Here is a 22,601-nt window from a genome sequence, read left to right on the forward strand (position 1 = left end):
CAAGAAACTAGGAATTAAAGTGGTCAATACAAGAGTAATGAAAGCATGAATGACTTTCTCCAAATCTGAAAAGGATAAAAAACATGATTTAACAACCCTTTGTACATGGCCTTGAAAGTGAGAATAAAAGCATCTGTCCTATTGTAGATAAAGTTTATCAATAATCCTTTCATTATGTAAACCAGGCAACTCTGCACAAAATGCAAAATTATGTGATTCACTCTGGGTTAAATTGTAGATTTTGTTATCACCTGAATGACAATAAAAAGAGACACCATGTCTCTTAGTGATGTTGCCAATGGCGAGCACGTAAATAGAAAACTGATAGGGACTAAAAATAGAACCTTGAGGAATGCCACGTATGACAGGAAGAAGCGAAAATGCCACAATAGAAACCACTTCATATAGAAAGTAAAGTAGTCTCTGTGATTCCAACAAGGAAGATCTTAAGTAAAATGTTATGATCAGCATGGTTCACACCTGTGGTACATTAGTTTTTGAATGGCCTTTAACACAAAGCGGGGTTGCCGCATAAGCAAATTAATCAATAAACCTCAAGATGCCATGCTTTACACTGATATTTGAATGAACTGGCTGGGATTGGACTGGCTGCTTGTTGTACAGGTGGCCAAAACCAGCTTCCATCCTTGCAGTGTTTCTCCTCATTCAAGGTCCTTCCTGAAGTTTGTTATCACACTGACTGTAAATGTAAATTTAAATACAAAAGTACAGTTTGGACTGTTTACTAAAGCGTATGTCATTTAAGAGAGACAATAAAAACAAATAGAATGGTCATAGTTGTCATGTTGACATTTAAGGTGTGTTGATGTAGTCAACTCATGCACTGAGTAACATTAAATGTACGATCCACATTCAAAGTTGCCGGTAGCTACCGGCACTTGGCCCAAAGAAATAAATTATTTTTTCTCAGTCTATAGCGGTTGCTAGAGGTAGCAGACATCTTATTTTATAGTCAGAGTTTACTAGTGTATAAAAAACTTGTCATGTTATGAACAGTGATTACATAACATTTAAAACCAGCCACAACTCAGCCCTGATAGTTCTCGATTGACCAATCAACGGACTTAAGTTAGACATCAGTGTGCCAGGTACCCCAACAGAGGGGTGACGAAAAACGGGGACAGTTCTGTTGGTACCATTCACAACATTTCACAATGGAAATGAAAAAATAACCATTATAATGTGTTCTGAACTGAACTAAACAAAATTTAATTGAACCTGGCTGCTTAGTAGAAACAAGGCTAAAAAGACTTTCCAAGGATTGGAGGGTCAGAAACAAACACTAATCCAGCAAGTAAAAGATACCAGATGCCTGGCAGTGTTGGGCTCATTACTCAAAAAATGTAATTATAACTCATTACTCTTTTCGAAAGTAATATGGCTTCTCTTATTACTCTTTGCCAACAGTGTTTTTGTTACACTGCTCATTATATTACTTATGCCTATGCACATGCACCACTGATTGAATATCAGGTTAATTTCCAGTAAGTGCAACTAAGGCTAAACTACTTGAAAATTATTTTTCACCTGGGTGGTATAAATGATCTTGTTAGTGAAGAAGGAAAGCTTATGAGTAACAACCAGTTCCCTGTTATGTATGGCAGTATTTGTTCCCTCCAATCCTTTAATCAACTGGTTTCTGCTCTTAGAATGCACTTGAAAAGAAAAAAAAATGGATGGAAATTATAAACTGTCAGTTTGTCAGCCAGCTATAAAAAATCTCAAATGGCTGCAAAACAGGAATAAAATCAAAATCAAATCAAATCAAAACATTTACTCTAATGTACCAGTCCTTAGGAAGTATTCCTTACAGTACTTATCAAAAATGGGAAGATACTTTAGACTGCAATATACCATGAAAACTGGTTTTTGGTTTGATATATAAAACAACTGTTGACTCATTTACAAGATATTTTCAATTAAGAATAATTTATAATTTTCTAGCAACTAGAAATAGGAAGGATATTATAACCAAGGTTACTTAGATAGGTAAAAAAAAACAAAACTTGTGGGCACTTGCCCACATTGTTTTTAAAAATATGGGAGTTGTGCGTCCTCCTTTCTTCAGCTACTTAGATAGGTAGGAAAAGTTAATTGAAGCTGAGGGGTAGTGACAAAAGATATGTGGTGAAACTTAAAACTGTGTATGGTCTCTACTCTTATCTCTTGAAGAATGCCTTTTTTGTCAATTTGTATTTGTTGCAGTCGAGCTAGTTTTGGAATATTGTTATGCCAATATGAAATTGTTACTGTACGACCATTTGTCCATGTGTCGTGTGAGGTACATTGTTTAGCTTTTGTCTTCTGTTTTTTCTTTGTCAGTTAGTTTGTTTCTATTTATGTTATAATGGAGTGATGCTGTTTGTTTGTGTATTGGTTGTGTTGTATGTAATCACCACCTGCTTACACTGAATTCCTTTTTCTAAATGCCAGAGGTGACAAGAAATTACCAGAAAATTATGAATAATTACCATTAAAAATGACAAAAAAAAGATAAGGAAAGAAGAAGGGAAAAAAGAAAGGTTCCCACTAGGGGTGGTGGTGGTTGGGTTTATAAAGAAAAAAAAAATCACCTGGGTGTCTTTTGTTGCCTATGACCAGTATTTTCCCAAGGACCTGTCTGAAAGTCAAACATGGAGATCAGCAACATTTCATCCACCACATGTAAAGCCACAAGCTTCATTTGTTCTTTGTTGCTTGTAGCCTGTAGCTGTCCATCATTTGTTTTTAGTCATTGTTGAGCTAGAGCCATCCTCCAGGTCCACGGGTAGCTCAGCTTTGGTGGGCTGTATTTCCATGAGGTTCACGTTGATGTGCTGTTGTCATAGTTAGGTGTTTCAGGTGGATGAGGTCGTGTTTTTCAAAGTGGAAAGAGTCTTAGAATCACTTTCTGGAATAACACTGTTCTGTCATCTTTCGTCCCAACGCAATCAAAGTAATAGGAATATTTCCATATACCTTTATATATACATAAATGTATATAAATGTATGTAAATGTAAATGTAATACATACATACCTCCATATATACATAAACCTTTTGTGATGGTTTGTGTTATCATTCATTGGCGCATGGTAAATGTGATTTTGATCTTTCAAAATTGGATTGTGTTGCTACTGTGTCTTCTGGCTTACTAGCGTCAAGATGGTCTCCGTTTTCCTATTTGAATGACAAATGCAGACTACCACTGTCTGCTGGTGTGGAGAGCTATTTCCCCTCACATAGGTACAGAATTTACAGGAGGCAGGAGGCTTTCATCGCTGATAGTTCCTTAAAGTCAGTTTGGTGTGTCTGGGCCCGTCCAACACAGGTTCCCGGTCACATTCATCAAGGGGACTTCATAAAAAAGGTCTGTGCTGCCAACATACAACCAGCCCCTGCCAACCTGACAGCCAATCATGTCAGTTGTGCAACTGTGAAGAGGCTCTGTACAGTTCAAGTTTCACTACATAAAACCTTTACAGTGCATAGCAATCACTGATAAAATCACAGCCATTAAGTGCAGTCAATATGCTCAGCTCTACTGTAAAGTAAAACCACAGCTGAGATCACACACTTAATGCAGTACAACTTAAGATGCTGAGGGAGCATATTGGTCAGGTTGCATGTGGCTGAGATTCCTAAGAGAAGTTGCGCAGACCAAAGTTGAGTGATTTTCAACTGTGGCTTGAAGGTTTTTAGACATGCTGACTGAGGATTGAAATAGTATGGCTTGTCACCCCCCTGCTGAATCCTCCTGATGGCTGCTCTGTCATACAAAGCTGAGAGAAGACAGATGGACACAGACCAGAAAGCCAAACACTAGCCGGGTGGTATGGTGGGTATGGGGGTGGGGAGTTGTGGGGCAGACCAGAAAGATGGACGGAACAGAGGGTGTGATAAATTTCTGTGGTCTGCAGCACCACTTGAATCCTTTTGTATTTCTAGCTTAATATGTGAGAATGGGTCTTCACACAGTACATTACCAAACTAATGAGAGGCAGTGCAAAATTGAAGGACTCTACATTTTTCTTTATCACGCCCCGCAAGGTTTTGCCGCTCCTATTTGTCGGTATGGTATTCCATTCACACATGGGTGATCAATCCCATGTGCTCCTTTTCTCTCCATAACAACAGGATGCTGGCTGGTGTCTCTCTTTTGCTCCCTCTTGTTTCCTCTGTCTCTCCTTTCCATTCTTTCCTCTCTCTAACACTCCAGGATGTCATTACCCCCACAGATGTTTTGCTCTAGTCCTCTTATGACAAGTCAACACAAAAGCTCCACAACTCCGGAGGTAGAATTCAGAATTGACTACCTAAGACAAAGCATGCATGTAATTTCCACCTCAAGACCTATCCAGGCGAACAGTGGCCCCAGTTTTTCTCCCTTTCCCCTTTCTTTCTGTTATTCAGTAATTGGTATGGCATTCATGGCTGGAGCGCAACAGTTATTTCCGTCCCCTTGTTTTTCTCTCAACATATCACCTTTGCTGGCACCGTTTCCCAAAGAACAGTGCTCTCGCCGAGGATAGAATCTAGCTTCATTGCACACAGAAGCCCAGAGGAAACAATAGATGCTAATTTGCTAATGATGTTACTGTGGAGGTTATTAAAGCTTCAGCACAGAGGCAGGAAGCAACTTCTTTAGGGGGAGCTGCTCGATTGCTCCCAACCTGGACTCAACAGCAGTGCAATATTGTCGGGAAAATATGTCGATGACACTGTGCTGTCCTGAGGGAAGAGTCTTTTTTGAGGAGCAATCATCATAATGATGATCTCACGAGTTACCCGTGGGCTAATCAGTTGGCTTTTATTAACACCACTACACACAAGCATGCACACTCAAAACACCAAATGCAGCAAAGGTTGCTGTGACAACGGGGATGGTCACCATGGCACTGCGATGGTCGCTGTTGGTACTTTGTCATTGCAGCCCTCTTTCTACCTCCCTCACTTCTGGGTGCAGTGCTTTCAACTGACTTGAGGAGAGATATGGTGAATCTTTCAACCTTTTCTCCACATTCTTTTGTTCGGTGTTGCTATATGTGGTGGTCGCTGATACCGGGGGGAGGGCTCGTATGTCATTCCATTTCACCTCTCTAAATTTGGAGGTTTTTGCGGGTATGTGGAGGTGGATAATTGATCAGTCGATCTGATCAGAGCTGATCAGATCAATGGCTGATAGGAGCAGCTGTTGCAGAGGAACTTGTAGACCCAGCGCAATGAACGGTTAAGTTTCACTTTTGTTACGCCCAGCATTCTGCTGCTCAGTCTGTGCCCTGAGTATGCGCACTGCTTTGAGAGTATGGCGCAATGAATAGTTGAACAGTTCATATATTTCAACAGCGCTCCCAATGAACTGTTCAGCTCCAAAAATAGAAAATCAAAACATGGTGGCAAAAGTTTTAATCGAGGTGGGCTGCCACAAATAAATGAATGTGTTGGAAACCCCTGATGTTGTTAGCAGTGCTGCTGTGTACTCTGAATGGAGTGGTTTTGCAAAAGTTGCCAGTAAATTGGCTTTTAAGTGTGTTTCATAATCATGACTTACTCTAATATCATTTTGGTCTCTTGGTACACCAGTAGAGTGTGCTAGGCTTGCATGCTCATACAAGTTAGTGGCTGGCTGACTGCTCCCTCCATACTAAGGTCACCTCACTGGCATACAGCAAGAGCAACCTCTGTCTTTGTTTGGTGGATTCAAGCCCATTCTTTGTGCATAAATACAGATTATTCATTTCTGTTCCTTTTAAAAGAACATCCACATGACATGAGCCTTTGTGAGAACTGTTTTCTGTTACATGAACAACAAACGTCTCTTTTCACTCAGCTACTCTTTACCCCTTCAACACCCCAACATCCCTGTTCTGTTCTCTGTTGATATGTGTGCAGTTTGTATGCTTTATCATGTGACAACTACAGCCAGTATGTCCACTGTTTGAATGGGAGTGCCTTCTCCACTGTGTCCTTGGTTTGGCAATAGCTTGGAGAATGAATGCACACGCACATTTACCAGACAATTTCTGTTCACGCAGTTTTCTGCCCACAATAATGATAACTGTAAAAATTGTGCTCCTAACCTTAACCCTAAATCACGTGATGACCTCACCAAAGAGTCTACATTCTTTTTCTAATATTTGGAAAATCACCTTGACCATTCATTGACAGAAGTCTCCGTCTTGGACTTAGGGCTTCTTTTATGTTGGTATTGATTAGGGATGCTATCTCTTATCGATTTCTCTGCTGCACTACTACGTTTGATGGATTGATTGGCAGCCTGTAGCTGGAGACCAATTTGTCAGGGAGCAATGGACCTTGTCAGAGAAGAGCACCATTATGTCCCAATCATGGATGGCCAACAATCCCAGGGGTGTGTGGGAGTAGAGAGAGTGTGGGCAGAGGGTGAAGTGGTGTTGACTATTCACGGATGGCTTGTGAGCCCCGAGTATGCGCAAGACTGAGCCTGCACCTTGATTCCCCCGTGGGTTGTAGCAGCGCCGATTGAAGCCCATCTTTAACCGGAGATCATAGGCGGTTTTACCAAGTTGCCTCTCATTTTGCATTTAATTTCAACTCTCATTATGGGAAGGCCGTTGACATTCAAATAAATATGTTTGCATATGTTTTTTTCTTCTTTTTTTTTGTGTTTGTAGCGTCCATCCTCCAAATGGCTGAGATTCAGCTGCTGCACATGATGATTTGTTCCCCCAGTAATTATACCTTCCTTGTGCTGGGAGAGAGAGAGGGAGAGAGTACCGAGAAAAAAACCTGTTGTTATTCTTAAATCCCCACTCGATGCTGGCTTAATCATTGTCTGCCTTGTCTTTGGAATGGCTGTAATTGAAACATTAGCTGTTCGGGTCTATATACAGCATGTGGGCGGATCGCGTGCGCCCTGTGGACGGATTTTAATCATAAGCCTCGATCACAACCCGAAGCAACTTGTGTGTACTTCACTTCCTCTCTCTTTGTTATTTTTTTTGCTTTTTCTTGTTCTGTGTCCTTTTTTTCTGCCAGTGTGCATGCATATCTTAGGCTTGAATCACTTTCATGTGTATTTTACGGCAATTTGTGAAGCTGCAAAGTCACTACACCGAAAGCCTATGTTGTATTCACGAGCAGGCTCCGCGTTAACTTGATACCTGCCATTTACTTACTTCTTTTCAACTCCAGTCTCAGGCTTAGAGACAAGCAACCAAAAGGAAGCATTTGCTCAAATGTATTGACCACCTTCATGAATTTTTCATTGGCTGCTCAAGGCGATGGGTTGCCAGCTGGGTGGGTTGAGAAGATGAGGCGCCCATTCCATGCCGCTGACCACACACATCCCCCCCCCCACCCACCATCCCCCCCCCCCCCACCCCCCCCCACCCCCGGGCTTGCACCGCATTTTAAAGGTTTATCTCCTTGAACCTTTTAAACACCTGAGTGATACTGTACTTTAGAGGCCCTCGCCACATCTCTATCACTACTATGACTCACCCAACATTAGACCCCAGGCCCAAAACTGCTTCTGACTGGCGTTGTCCATGGCAACAACTTGAGAGCCACAGCGTATACTCTCTCTCTCTCTCTCTCTCTCTCTCTCTCTCTCTCTCTCTCTCTCTCTCTCTCTCTCCCCCTCTCTCTCTGCTGTCTATTTTTCAGACTTAGTCTTTTCTGCCATTCCACTTGTGTGGTTACCTCAGAGCAGGGTTCCATGAAACATGTTGATCTTGAACATATTTCTCTCCACATGCAGAGGGAGGCAAAAGGAGTCCAGCACTGTCAGTGTGTGTCTCCAGAGACAACACACCTCTCAAAGTAAAATCCCACCAACCCTCAAACCGCAGCACCCCTTGCCTTCCGCTCAAGTCCACATCCCCACCCCCACCACCTCACTCCCCAGTGGGTGGTCGATAGACAGACCTCTTGGTCTGAAAATGAGATTCTGACTCATTTGCTGTTATTTCACCACCCCCCCACTGGGGCTGCTGATGGCACCTAAAAGCACTTGGACCAAAGGAATGCAGAGTGTCCCCAACGTAGAACCATCTGTGATAGAATCACAATCTCCTTTTTTTTTCTGCCACAGAATTTTAAAAAACAAATGCCGACATTAAGTTTTAAATTAACTCTTAATGTCGAGAAACAGGACTGCTACCTCTTATATCGGTGAAGAGTTAGTTGTCAAGGCTGAAAAGTGTAAATAAAGTTGCGTGTCCTTTTTGACAGCATTTTTAAAATCTGCTGTTATCAATATTTCTGCATTGCAATGGATCAAATGACAAGGCATACTATGAGAACCGATACTTAGGTACCAATTCGATGCAAAAATTCTGTTAATGTTACGGCACTTGTTTTGCTTTAGTACCATAGGTACCAAGGATGCAGTTCTTTCAGACTTGACAGTGCAGCATGTATGCCTACAAGAGTTCTAGTCTACTGTTAAATGCTTGAAGAAGAATGCCTTGTTAATTCTTTGCAATGGAAACACCACGTATTTACATGATGCTACATTTGGCAGCAGTGTAATTACGCACTGAGCATCTATTCTGTGCTGAATGCTGCAGATGTGGCATGCTTTTTTGTGGAGAGTTTAAAAATGTTCTGCTTTGGGTAAAACATTACGCTCGTCACTGTCACTTTTTACACAGACATCCAATCAAAGTGGAGAATGGACGGGACAAACTGCCTACCATAAAGGAAAACGATGGAGGAGAAATGTGTTAATAAACTTTAGGCTATATATTAATAGATGTTTCCTTGCCCACAATATCTCATGGACCTACACAGAGCACTACTTTACGTTTTAGACGGATCATCAGGGGTTAATAATAATATCTAAATTAAATCACATTTAAATGTTTCAGTGGAGTTACTGCAGTTATTGTTTTGGTTTTTTTTTGTTTTTTTTCCCGTGTTCTCCAACTGGGTATCGGGAATGATAAAATTTCACTGGTATTGGTATCGACAGCTAAATTTCTGGTATCATGACATGCCTACGAATGACTGTGTGTAATGTAAAAGGGGTTGTTCAAAGAATTATGACCTGATATGTCAGTTCTCCCCGCTCTACAAAGTATTTAAGTATCTTTCAGCCTATTGTTTCATTTTGTATTATAATGGCAACTTTGTTTTGCTCCACTTTCACTGCTATCATTAACGCACATGCAGCAAACCATGCCCAGCACCTATTGGTAGAGAGACCAAGTAAGCAACCAGCTGACTGAGCATTTACCTACTAAAGAGCCAGAATATCCCCCAGGAGTCAGTGGAAAGCCAAACAGAGCAAATATTGAACATATTTTCCTGGATGTGTCAAGAAACTTGACTCCAAATAAAAGCTAATGCTGCTTAATATCTGCTGGATCATTAGATAAATAGGCGATCGTTTCCTTACAAATTTCTAACTGTAATGTAATGATATGTCAAGATTGCTTATACAGCTTGTCTCACTCCCCCCAAGTGGCCAAAAATCTCAATTATTGCAGCTTTAATAAACATGGCTAACCAGGGCGAGCGCAGTTCACAGGGGCCAGAAGAGCTATGCTTCTCATTTGCTGCACTCCTCATTTTGGACAGTATTCTATCCTGAGCAATTTCCAGTTGCTCTCTCTAATAGACAACACATTGCCCAGCCTGTTACCATACATGTCCATACAAATCTGTTGTATAGATGTGTAGGATAACAAGACACTTGACAGAAATGTTACCTGCAGCTTACATTACATCGGCCGATTGAGCTTGGGAGGTCTGGCTCTCTCAACTAAGCTTTTCAGGTTGTTGTTGTTTTTTTTTCCTTATATGTGCGGGTTAAAGAACTTTGAGTCAATGTGAAGGTTTCCTGTCAATCAGAGAGGGCAGTAAAATTTTAGTACTACCATTACATCACAGAAAGTGTGCAAGGCTGATGAAATTCAAGAAAAGAAATGTTTAGAAATCTAACTTATCATACAAGGTTTTTGTTTTGAAGCTGGGTCCTTAATTTTTTGTGGAGCAAACAAGTACTTGAGGCTGTAATTGCATCTTATAATATCATACAGTGTTTACTTTTTGTAGTGTATAATTTACTATGTTTATTTGCACTGTAAATGTATTGTTAGAATGCTGTTGTTTTTTTTTTCCGCATAGATGACCCTCACACCAAAGGGGGGGGAAACACTGTAATTTCTTTCCTCTGACTGTTCATCTCTCTTTCCCTCCTTTCCTGTCTTTGCAGGGCCTACAGGAGGTCTGGCTCAACTACCCACCACATCCCCTGCAGGTTGGTTGAGAGATGTTTTATTATTGATGTTTATTTTGGGCTGTGGTGCCTCTCATTAAAACTCAACTCACCCCCAACACAAAAGAATGTATGTTTGTGTGTGTGTGTGTGTGTGTGTGTGTGTGTGTGTGTGTGTGTGTGTGTGTGTGTTGTTAACAGAGGTGGGCAAGCTGTTAGTTATTTTGCCTGAGGCTGACTGGGTTCTTTATAGCTGTCACAAGGCCCCCAGTAGCCCTCCACTAGTCTTCATTGTTCTGCACCCGTGTCTCGCTGTTCTCCGTTTTGGTCGAGACCCTAATCCTCTTTTTCATTCACCCAGCCTCTTTTCCTCCTCGCCATCGCTCCTTTCTCTGCAGCATCATTCTCCCCTTCTCCATCATAATACACTCACTCCCTGTGTCTCTCTTCCGTCTCTCTCTGCTCTGCCGTTCTTTGCTTTGCATGATCTGCCCAGAAACATTGAACATGTCAACAGTGTTTGTTTGAAATTAGGATTTGGAAGAAGAGATCAAAGATGCCATAACAGGATTACAGTCCCGAATCACATGGGGCCTCCAGGGACCGTCAGGCATCCTTCTCTCTGATGTGTTTGTGTGGAGAAAGTGTTTCTTTGTGTGGATGCCGAGACTCGTCTTTAAGCAGTTTATTCTCTTCATCTCCCTGAGTGTGCACGAGTGTCGCTGCGTCCTCAAATGTACATTTTTGCATATCCATGTTTGGCCCAAAATAACGTTTCTGTTTGCATGCATCCGCATATACGTGTTTGGTTTTCTTCCACATCTTTGCCTCCTCACCCCTGCATGTTTCATCCCCAAATGCTGAGCAGCCACAGAGCGCATGGATGTTTTTGTTGAGCTCAGTGCTCAGAATAAAACCACTGTATCTAGCAGTCTGTTTTCCTGGTGAGTAGCACAGTGGAGGCCCCAGCGGTGGGCACCTCGGTCAGGGTGGAGCCCCAGGGTCAGCCCTACAACCGCTCTGTGGTGCGAGGGGAAGCTCCACAGTGTGCTGCATGAGTAGTCATTAGCCGCTTCTGAGCCGCGGCCTCATTACCACACACTGCGCGTGTCTGAGGTTTCCTCAGGGTGGTCCCCTGCCAGTGGGGTAACGCCTGTTAAATTGTGCCAACCTCTTGGTAGCTTGATAGCATCCTGACCTTTTGGCTCAAGATGATATAATCTAAGCAGTTTCACACAAGGAAAAACATCTTTCCCTTCATTATTTATTTATTTCATTATTTATTCTATAATTGATGAAAGCCCGCAGGAGTTGGGAGAGAACATTATGCCCAAAATTGTTGCTGAGAATTAACAAGGTGCCACCCCTCTCTCCTGCTCGCTAAGATGAGGAAGACAAAACGGAGGTGAAAGAGGAGCTGTCTTAATGAGGTTTGAGTAGATGGCAATGGCAGCCCGCCATGGCGTGGGTAATTAAGCATACGCCCGTCTTTGGCATACATGCATACATTAGCCTTGCCGCCGCCGTGCCCTACAGAGCGCAGTGGAATGCTTTGTGGTCGGCAGGCACGTCTTTATGTCTTTGGAGTTTGCTCGATTCGCACCAGCGCATCATCACCCCTGGCTCTCCAGAATAATTCACCACAACGTCATTTACGTTGAGTCTGGTTTTCAGCGTTATTCCTTTGGTTTATAGGGGAGATACATGAGTGTTAAGCTTTTTGGGGGCCTTAAAAGACCTCGGCTCTGATTCTGCTTTCTGTCTGGACTGAGCTGAAAGTGATGCTTTGAAGCCATTTCAAAAGTGTTTTTTATTTTTTCAAAACTGCTGTTGATTTTTTTTTTTTTCTCCTCTCTTCACTTCGTTTGAAGCCTTGCTGCTGGCCATTCCCCCTGAAGGATAGCTCGCGCCTATGAGGGCTGAACTCGTCAGATGCCGTTAGTTGTGATGCATGACATTTAAACGCCTTTCATTAATTAACAGAGGGAAAAAAGGCAGAAATGAAATGTTTCTTAGGACATACTGGAAGATGGAACCATGACATTACCGGCAGCACTCCAATTAAAATACTGAGTTTAAAGCTACATCTCTGCTCTGTGCAGTGGCTTGACATGGGAGACTGTGAGAAAGCTGTTTACTCGTCATTTCTTCATGAAAACACAGACAAAGAAGATGCTGGAAAATGACGAAAGTGGCCGTCTTCCCCTGGAGAGCCTTCAGTGTAGCTTTCTTTATTCTTATTTTTGGGGCACTTTATGTACAGCTAAATGGAGCACACTTACAGAGTCAATTTAATGTACTTTAATTCCCTTTGAATGTCCACATGAAATTATGTGGCTTGATGTTTCTGTTTTCTTTGTAAAAGATGTCTTGGTCAAGCTTACAGTTGTACCACGCAGAGACCAATTAGATGTTTCTAGCAGTCTAATTAATGCACCCATAAGGATATCTCTTGATTCAACAAACATGCATGCACATATTTTCATAGCATATCGTTTCTTTTTCTAATGAGCACAGACATGAGCAAATACTGTAGTTAAAGCAAGCAGCATGTTTTTACTGAACCCATCTACCGCCAAACTCACCAAGCCCTGAAGCTAATGTTAAAGACATAATCCACAGCAATTTCCACAACCAAAAACTATTCTTTCAAGACTTATCAAATTCACAAGGCCGGGAGTCTCTGATACAGCCTGCTTTAGACCAAACAAGACTTCCTGTACGACTGAGTCACCAGAGATATTAATTGACCGTTTGAATCACCAGATTTAAAAAGAGAGAGAAAAGCGAGCTGTTTGACTTAAAACTTAATGACTAAGAGATTCCATCTGCTGCAGATCATCAGAGTTTGTTTTGAGGCAGAGTAATAACACACACTCTAAACAGGCCCTCAAGCAGCACATACTGCAGAGGTTCATTTCATTTAAGGATTTTATTTGACACTCTTATGCGAAGCGACTTCATTGAGCAAGTAGGGTTTTTGTGTGTCTGGTTTAAGGATCCTTGAAGTGGTCATGCAGGTTGTTTCTAGACACATTTGCTCTGTCTTCTCCCTTTGGTTTGGCTGTCTTAGATTTATACAAGTAACACAATTGCAAAAATATAACATAAACAAAAACATACATTCTGTAAATATGTTATATAGAGACTGCAGTGCTATATTACAGACTTAAAGCAGTTTCTTACCTATCCAGATTTAGACATGTCTGAGGGGCTAAAGTAAACAACACAATACGTGAACTAATACAACCCCAAATTTGATGCTAATGCTAGCTGTTTTGGCTAGCCACGTTCCGTGACCAACATTCAATGTTAGCAAGTGCGTATCAGCTACATTACTTTTTTCTTTTTTTTTTATGGTATCCCAGCTGCTGGATGATCTCTAGACATATATTGTCCTTTATTTGGTTGTTGAGGTGGTCATCATGGTGTTTGTTGCACTATATTAGTTGTTGAGAAACCAAACTTTTAAGAAGTTCCTCCATTTTGGTATCAAGCTAGCTATGACCTCGAGGTACGACATCAGTTGGAACAAGACATTTCACTGGGCATTTCCTGCAGTTGGAAATCAGCTGGAATCAAGGTCCGTCTGAGTATTATTCGCCCCATGGGGCGATTTCTGTGCATATTTTTCAAATGAAAATCATTGCTTGATGTGAAACGGATTTTAGTTCATATTTATTCACTTGTTGTTCCAAGTAGACATACTATCGCAAATAAAGCAAATAGTCATCTTGTGAACAATGCACATTATGACCATTTACTCATCTCTCCTCTGTGTTAATAAAAGTTTGTACACCTCCCTTCATAATCTTTCATCAATTCTGAGTTTACTTGTGTGGTAAACTGTCTAAAATCTAGACCAGTAAATCACACGGCATGTCCAAAAATATGTGGACTTCAGAATATTACACCCATATGTGGTAATTGGAACATATCATCCCAAAATAAAAGCCATTAATGGAACCTGGCTGCAGGGATTTGCTCCCATTCAGACCACTGACTGTATATAAAGATGGACGACATGACAGCTCCCGTAAAGTGAAGCAGAAACATCTCAATCACCCCCTGGTGGCTGGCTGCAGTATAGGTTATTTCCCAAAGATGGCTTCTGTCATTTTATGTAGGTCTTATCACGTTGCTGTATGATCAAGTATTCATTTTTCTGATTAGTTATTCTGGTAAGTTATTTGATGCTTTAAAAGGGGGGGTTTAATGTCATGATTGACAGATATGTGAGCTAATCTGTGTGGTTACAATAAGTGGCGCAGCTTGCTATTAGTTGGACGGATGTATGGGCAGGAAGTGCGTACAACAAGGGTTGCTGCTGAGACTCTGGCTCCAAATGATGTTTACTGCTTTCTCAACCAGCGCAAGAAATCCATGATATTTTGGCTTCATTTTTGTACAGTGGGATTAAGTGAAGATGCCTTGTCCATCTTTATATACAGTCTATGGTTCAGACACAAGAGCATTAGTAAGGTACAACGCTGATGTAGGATGATAAGGTCTGGCTGGCAGTTGGCGTTTGAGTTCATCCCAAAGATGTTGGATGTGGTTGAGGTCCGGCTCTGTGCAGGCCAGTCAAGTTCTTGAACATGAAGAAAATGGGAAGAACACTATTGTTGAAAATATAATTTTATGCTGTAACATACATTGGAACTAAGGACCCTAGCCCAAACAGTGAAATAGACCTTGGTACAGCACTGTTACATTGGTGTCAAAAAAGAATACTTTCTGAATATTTTAACTAAATACTGACTATGCCAAGTAAAATTCCTGTGCTCGGAAACAACAAGACCCCCGTTTTTGTGACAAAACTACCTTTGTGCATTTTTTTGTTCAGGTCCAGGAGCCTCAGACGGACAGGCAGCTGATTGAGACTTCTCCTGTCCTCCAGAAACTCACCAGCTTCGAGGACTCTATCGGAGTTTTGTTCACACATGTGCGTCTCTTGGCCAGAGCCTTCACCTTGAGGACTGTGGGCTTCAACCACCTCACCCTGTAAGTACGGTCAGTGTTTGTTTGTTGATAATGGAGTTACAACCAATTAAAATGCAAAGTGAGGCGCTAGTTGGCCAGATGTAATTTGCAAGGAGGCTGCAGAACTAGCCAGACTTTGTCTGTTGTTCCCTTCAGAGGTGATGAGGCATGGTGCATTATAATATATAATATGATCTGAGATGCTGGGAGTTTTATCATACGTCGAGCATTTTAAATTGTTTTATCTGTTGTGAATGTGGCAGCCTCCTCCTCCCACATCATCATTATGTTTACCCCCTGCAGGTTATACATTTTCTTGCAGTCACTAAGACTGCCTGTATAAAAAGTGAAGCCTTGAATTTCTAGTTCAAAGAGCCATAGGGAGAGATAGCTTCTTTCACTGGTTTTTGGCCCAGTCCCTAATCTAGGGGTTTCAGAGGCCCAGGGGGACTCCAAAGTCCCCGTATGTGTAGTCTGCCTATTTCTGTGAGGCCATAACTCAGTGCCTCATGGGAAATGGGGTTTTGATTCACTAGGTATTCAAGGGTAGAGGGTTTAAAATTTCTCTTTTTCATTCATTGCAGCCACATCTCTTATTTGACAGATTTTTCTCTGTCATTGTCATGCTTCAATCCACTTGTGAATTCCTGGATTCTCAGTTAAAGTAATGTCCAAACCCCCTTAATAACCATTTGTATATCATGTTCTCACCCTGTGTTATGCTGACTTCATTAAAACAACTTTTTCTCACCGTGAACGAAGAATCCAAAAACAGAGGAAATTCTTGATGAATTTAAGTCGTGGGGGCAGTATTTAAAAGAGCAACACTATATCAAAAACCTCAGTTTACCAACTCTCACACAACTTGTGCAATATAATCTAAGTCTCATGTATTCAGTCACATGCTCAGTACTTCCCAACAGACTGCCCCTTCTAACAGGGAACTGAACGGAAAGTAAAATTTAATCTGCGCTCATTTCAGAGCCAGACTCCATTGAAAGATGAGTAACTTTACCTCACTGAACACAGGAGCTGCTGGTCTGACACTGCCTTGATTAGTTAGTTTGTATTATTGTGTGACTTTGCTAAATCCAAACAAACCCTTTAAAACACAAAAGTCACACAATAATACAAACAACCAGATTTTGGCATTTGTAGACCTGCAGCTACCATGCTCAGCAAGGTCAAATTATTGTTTTTGTCAATGGAGTCTGGCTTTAAAGAGAGATACTGTTACTGCACGAGTAGTGTGAGAGTTTATAAACAGATGTTTTGATATTGTTATGCTGTTGTTAAACGCAGGCCCCTATGACTTCAATCTTTCAAGAAGTTTTTCTGTTTTTGGATTCTTCGTTCATCATTGAGGCATACAAGAAAAACCTTTTCTTCACAAATTCAACATAACACAAGGTGAGTAATTTAGGGAATGAGGTATTCCTTTAAATTAGTTTTTATTCAGATTTAATCTGACTTCATGTATCATACATACAATACTATAGTATACCTGTATTTGTTTTGTTTTTTTGGTTGACTTTCTTTGTTAATTGCAAAGTTTCAAAGAGATGCTATGGTGATTTAGCCCTGACATTTGAAATGTTTTTTTTCCTCTCATCTTCCACTATGACATTTATTCAATAGCCAGTAAAGTTACAAACCTCTACAGTTCTACACACTTGAAATTGATTGGACAACCCTGCCTGTTGTAACAAACATGCCACCGTTGTGTAGCTACTGTGTAACCTTCCTCATTCATTGATAGAACACAAGTTTGAACAGATTGCTATTTTCATAAGGAAACATTTTCACTAATGAGACTGTTCACTCCAATCTGAGGTGTTTCTGATGCTGGGTTTGAGAGTGTTATTTGCAAAGGAAGCTTAACTCACTTCTGAGCTTCACAAAACAACACAATAGTGAGTTTGACAGCTAAAGCAAATTAGCCTTGGCAGCACACCTCTGATATCTTATTGGCAGGCTGCACTCTATAATTGCTTGGTTAGGTTTGCCACAAGGACATTGCTGTGTGTGTGTGTGTGTGTGTTTGAGAGTGAGTGTGTACGTGGACGTGTGTGTGTATATGATGTATACACACATACAGTACACTGCTGTGTATGTTCTAATCCATCACTTAAATGTCAAACCTCTACCCACTCATGGTCAGTGAAGTCGATTAGAGGTCCAGAGGTTTGTCTCCCGCTGAGCTTTACTTTGAGGACTTTCCAACTCAAGGTTGATACCAATGATATTTTCTATCTTGGTGGCATAGCATCCAGTGCCTTTCGTTCACTATATTTAAGGTGGAAATTTAACCTAATGCATTTTTTATTTCTCAGAATTGTATTGTTACTTTTCCTGGAGCAAAAGGAAATAATTGATATATTTTTCAGAATAATTTATGTTCATTGGCTCGTTTAGTGGCCGAAGGCAGGCTGACCTAAATAGAGCAGACTCATTTGAAAGCTGAAACTGAGCAGCGTCTGACCATAAGGACTAAAGGTTATACCAAAGTAGGTCATGCTGTCGTGATGGAGAGAACAACGAGGTCAGATAACGGAAAGAGAGGTCAGACAATAAGGTGGGCAGCAGATGAGAAGACAGGACCCAGGCTGGCCTTCAGCCTATCACTTTATGCAGAAATAGAGGACAAAGTGACCTAGAAGAAGACAGCACAAGAAGCAAAGAAGGGAGTTGACCCTGTTTAGAGGCAGTGGAGACCGGAGGCTACTATCAGACAGCAGAGCTGTGGCCCCAAGGCGTTGGGCTTCCTATCTCCTCTCACAGCGGAAGAGCTGGGTGTTGCAAGAATTTCACTGTTAGTGAAAAGGGATCCATCTCTCTCTTCAAGTTCAAGTGAATAAAGTACATCTCTCTGTGCATGTTTGAGAGAAGTCACTGGTCACATTTACACATGAAATTACATTTTATGAAATAGATTGAGGCTATACTCAATTAAAAGTTTAAGTAAATCATCAAATGCAGAGTTTCTGGCTTTTTCAGTTTTTTGTTTTGTTTTTTTTTTTCAGCTTTGTTTTTTCTATAACAAATTATAGCACAGAATTGTTGCTTTTTTATTCTCAGAACATTGCAAATTATCTATATCACTGTCGTCTAGCATCCAATTTCACGTGAAAAATAATATGTAATGATGATGATGACTTGCCACTGGATTAGGTAATTCCAGTAGTTTTCTGGTGCTCTTTTAGTTTGACTCATGTCCCATCTGTTAACATGGAGGAGGTGGGGTTTGTGACATGTATTGCAGCCAGCCACCAGGGGCAATCAAGATGTTTTGGCTTCGCTTTTGGGGAGCTTTAATGTCGTCCAATAGGCGATAGCTGTCGTGCTGGTGATAGCTGTGGCCAGGATTTTTTTAAAATTTGGCACAACTGTCCATGTCCACATGGACACAATAATGAACTAATTAAATTTTTCTGATGATAGGTCAAAGTTCAAGGGCACTGTGACTTTGTATGTTTCTTTGTTATGAACGCAGTACCTGAAGAACACTTTGAGGGAGTTTTTTTATTTTTTTATTTTTACAAACCTTCACTCTGACTCACTGATGAACTGATTAGAATTTTGTGGGTGAAGGTTAAAGGTCACTGTTACCTTGCATCCGTGTCATCCTCTTTAATGCTATATCTCAAGAAGGCCTTGTGGGACTTTCCTCAATTTGGCACAAATGTCCACTTAGACTCAAAATGAACTGCTTAAAATTTGGTGGTCAAAGGTCAGGGTCAGTGACCTCACAAAACCAGTTTTTGGCCACAACTCATAAATTCATATGTCAACTATGACAAAATTTTACACAAATGGCTAGGATATAGGATGATGCAGTGGTGATATTTTATATCCAGAAGGTCAAAGGTCAGTTTTACTGTGACATCATAATGTTCTGAGAAAAAAAAAAAAATGTTCTAGTCGATACGCTATGACTCAGGAACAGATGGGGAGCCATTTGGTCAGATACTGAATTGGTGACACTTCTCTTGGGTGTCCACCTCAAAACTGTGCTATTGTATAGATCTTCTGAGCTGTTGGGGGGGAAGATGTGTGTGAAGCGTCCAAGTTTTCACAGACATAGATGTAAACTGTAGGTGCAACTTGAGTGGTTCACAAAGGCAGGGGCATGGTGGATGCGGGGTATGCAGGATACATGCCCCTCGCAGCTGCCCTATCTGTCCCCTATGTCCCCCGCACTTTTCCATATTGTAAATCGAGTTGGGCAGCTGTTGAGTTCATTTTAACAAGTCAGAGCTTGTTTTTCCAAGTTGTCCTGAGCACACCATGAGTGGGCGGGCAAGATGCACACTTGGTGCTTCTTTTGCTGCAGCGCACTTTGTTTTTCATATGTCCATGCTCAAAATACAGGATGGAATTTAATAGTGCTAATTGCAAAATGATGGAAGAGAGAGAAAATAGCGAGGGCCACGGAGAAGAGACAGGACAGGAAACGACAGAAATTGTCCAAAGTTTGAATCATTGAGTATCTGTTGTGAAACCAAACTACCTTACCACAATAGCACGACGTCAGTAGGACCTCAGCAGAAAGCATTCAGTCCACAGTGTGGACCCGACACAAGGTAACACTGATGTTCGCCTCCTTCCAGGCTGCGAGCGTCTGCAGCTCGCCGCTCATCCACCAGCAAAGGTCCGCAGTATGACGGGAAACCCAGGGACCGCTGGCAGATGAACGGGGAGCTCCAGGCAGCACGGAAGGAAGCAGAACACCGTTTATTTGCACAGATGCCCTCACTGCCGTGACTCCAAGCTGTTTGAAAATCAGTTGTGTTTCCCTTTGAACAACGTCCATCAATTTGGTGGCTGGTTCAACTCTCACTAACTGGCTGCAGCATTTTATTTACTGAGGTTATTTTCTTGAGCAACACTGAGTTAACTGAGGGACATAAACACAGAATATAAAATGCTGCAGTCAAATTGTGAAAGCTGGAGCTTCATTCATGTTATTGTTGTGATAGTCACACACCTACAGTACTCCCCTCAGAGCCATGCATAAATACCCCAAATATCCAAATATCAGGTGGTGTCACGAGCAGTTGGAGCCTAATTGTTGTTGCAATTTAAGCAATAAAAATGTTGATTTTTCTAAGAGGGAAAGAGATTAGATGTATTTTTATTTTCTCTTTTGCATATTTACTATTGCTTTTGATAAGGCAAAAGTATTTCTTATGCGATGACTGGATTAATTGATGGATTCATATAAAATGGCGACGGAGACAAGTTCAGTACATCCCTGATCTGTTTTGAACACGATGGGTAAGGGAATACCTGCCTTTGCTGCAGCAAAGGCAAAAATGGAACCAAAGAAGGAGAAACCTTACGTCTGGAGTTATTGTGGTTGTAATGGATCCATCTGCCTCTCAAGGATCATGGCCACTCGGAAGACTCCTGGAGGCTGCCCATGACAGGAATGGACTTCAGTGGCATCATTGAGATTCCAGTGACTAAACTTTGCTTGGTACATGAGTGTGCAAAGTAGCAGATCATTTACAGCAATGTGTCAATGACATTTGACTTAAATGTGGTAAACTATATTAATGATAGTGTCATTGTGATTATGGCTCCTAAATATGGGAATTGTTAAATTATTATACTTGGTACATGACAAGTAGGGGGTGGTGTATAGGAGCCATCCCCAGTGTAAAATGTATATGTGGGATGCTAATTTGACCTGAAGACATCACTGTATTGTCATGGGTGTCTGTCAGTATAGGTAGGAACCATTCATTGAGGGACAGGTGTTGCTAGATGCGGGGGCACAAATAGTTTTTTGACCGCATTGCTGGGTCATGTCAAGTCAGGTGTACGCCGCTTAATGTCATGTTGTAAATTTGTACCTTTGAATTGTTTATGGACACAGACTCATGGATGTTTGCAAGTTTTTCATTGAAGACCCCAGAGGTGATAATTGAATTATGCATCAAAGGAGAAGACGACATAGACTCTTTGTTTTCATCTGATGAGCAGCGGTTGATTAGGTCAGGCAAGCATGTCAGTTAAGCCCCGCTTCCATCAAACAGCACGGTACAGTTCAGTTTGGTACGCTTTTTGACCGTTTCCACTGTGAAAACTTGTGGATGGTACCAATGGAACCATTCCATACCATCCCCATTTTTGGTCCCCTTCTGTTGGGGTATCTAGCACACACATCTGGTACTAAAAGGTGGATTAGTAAACACTGCAGTCCGTTGATTGGTCAATAGCGGACGGTCACTCTGCTAAGGGCTGAGTTGTGGCTGGCTTTAAGGCTTATGTAACCACTGTTCATACTGTAGAGATTTTTATCAGTAAACTGTAACTATAAAATGAAAGGATGTTTTGCTGCCTCTTGCAGCAGCTGGAGTCAGAGTGAAAAATAACTTCATTCACCGGGCCAACTGCTGGTGACCTTTAAGGTGAAATGTCAACTTATGTTACTCCATGTCTGAGTTGACGTTGTGAATCAATCAACACACCTTAAATCACTGTGACAACTTTGACCAGTACTTTAGTTTTTATCGACATACAAGTAACAAGTGGATCTTCAAGATTTTATATATATTAATTTCGACTGGGTTGTGAACTTTATAAATTCTAATCCTCACTTGGAGGGGGAAATGAAGCGCTGGAGAGCATTGTTCCTGTGGGCACCGGCAACACTAAACCCCTGAGCTTGCCTTAGAAGGACTAGACACACAAACCAGCTATTTGTAAATATCCCATGCAGAGAGAATCTCACTGCAGCCTGCTTTATTTTGTTCTGAAAATGTGGGCGTGCAACCTCATTCTGTGGACAATAAATGAGGTGCAGACCTCCCTCTGTGTCACAGGTAATGAGGAAATACAGTGAGTGCTGGATGGAGCAGTGAGTGACAACAGCACCGCCTACATTTAAAGGTACTGTTTGGGGTGGAAACGCTAGGGTCTAGGTACCATGTCTGAAGGGTTACTTTTGGTTCCAAAGGTACCATACCAAAAGTGTTTGGTGGAAACAGGGCTTTAGTAAGTAGCCTCTCTATGCACTCAGTGGCTTTAAGTTTAAGCTTAGCCACTATAAGATCTTTTGATGTAGCTAAATTTATTCTCATATCATACAACAGAGTTTCTCTTTATTGCCTTTACCCAGAATTACACTGGATGTTGCTTGCCCCCCACACTACCACTTCTGCAGAAAGTACAGATTCCAAATTTGAACCTTACAAAAGCATGCACATATGAAACAAGAACATTATTTCCCAAAGAACTGAGAGGAAAAATGGCCTTAAAAGATAGAGCGCCCCGCTCTTTTGGAGTGGGCAGCCTGTCGCTGCCTCCTCAGAGGGGCTGTTAAAGGTATTTTAGATCAAAGTCAAAGGCAAATAAAGACCTCGGCTTCACACTTTACTTCAATTTCCCCCACCTTACTAGAGCATTGT

The 22,601-nt window shown here is 41.4% G+C and overlaps 1 protein-coding gene across 1 annotated transcript in view; it reads left to right on the forward strand.

Moving 5' to 3' along the window:
• drosha (drosha ribonuclease III) overlaps positions 1-22,601 on the forward strand; it is a 161,637-nt gene that overhangs the window by 99,177 nt on the left and 39,859 nt on the right. The window contains exons 24-25 of the mRNA XM_049564597.1: positions 10,201-10,245; positions 15,050-15,207. Of these exons, the coding sequence (XP_049420554.1) occupies positions 10,201-10,245; positions 15,050-15,207 (203 nt within the window). The remainder of the gene's footprint in view (positions 1-10,200; positions 10,246-15,049; positions 15,208-22,601) is intronic.

The sequence above is a fragment of the Epinephelus fuscoguttatus genome, linkage group LG21 (assembly GCF_011397635.1).
Source record: "Epinephelus fuscoguttatus linkage group LG21, E.fuscoguttatus.final_Chr_v1".
Classification (NCBI taxonomy): Eukaryota; Metazoa; Chordata; class Actinopteri; order Perciformes; family Serranidae; genus Epinephelus; species Epinephelus fuscoguttatus.